This window comes from Penaeus monodon, chromosome 33 (genome assembly GCF_015228065.2).
Source record: "Penaeus monodon isolate SGIC_2016 chromosome 33, NSTDA_Pmon_1, whole genome shotgun sequence".
NCBI lineage: Eukaryota > Metazoa > Arthropoda > Malacostraca > Decapoda > Penaeidae > Penaeus > Penaeus monodon.
This window is the reverse complement of record NC_051418.1, coordinates 29,326,935-29,327,480: the sequence shown is the minus strand read 5'-3', so window position 1 is coordinate 29,327,480 and position 546 is coordinate 29,326,935. Positions and strand designations below refer to the sequence as shown.

Below are 546 nucleotides of genomic sequence, written 5' to 3'. Positions count from 1 at the left end.
ACTACAAATTTTGGGACAAAAAATAATTTTAAAAATTAGGTTACTGCACCATAAAAGACACTGTACTCACTGTTTTTCTTTCCTTTTATATTAAGCTGGATGTCATAAAAGGTCTCCGTTCTTGACGAAGTGTAGTCTACATGTTTACATTTGAAGTAAGACTGAAATAGACAAAAAAGAAAAAAAAATTGTACCATCAGCTAGTTCTCAAATGCAAAAGACATCTAGCCATTAATGTAAGACATAGACTCATCTATGACATCCAAAATAAAGCATTACACAAGCCTCCATTTCAAAGCACAGACTTGGATTGACCAAAACTCACCACTGTCTTGCCTTCAAAGAGCCTTGGAATCACTCCTTCAACACAGGTTCCCTTCATTTTCGTTTCTAATTTGTCAAGCAGCTGCAAAACAAACAAAAATAGATGCTAAAACTTCAACAATCATTTATGCTAAAAGGCAGATACAAAAGACTAAGATTAAGGAAAGAAAAGGAGGAAGAGAGTAAAAAAGGAGACAAAGGTAAGAGTGGTGACAAGATAAA

At 34.1% G+C, this 546-nt stretch overlaps 1 protein-coding gene across 1 annotated transcript in view; it reads right to left on the bottom strand.

The window, feature by feature from the left end:
• LOC119594215 (ubiquitin carboxyl-terminal hydrolase 7-like) overlaps positions 1–546 on the bottom strand; it is a gene marked incomplete in the record, with an annotated part of 30,875 nt that overhangs the window by 13,318 nt on the left and 17,011 nt on the right. Inside the window, 2 exon segments of the mRNA XM_037943286.1 lie at positions 71–161; positions 326–406. Coding sequence (XP_037799214.1) covers positions 71–161; positions 326–406 — 172 coding nt within the window.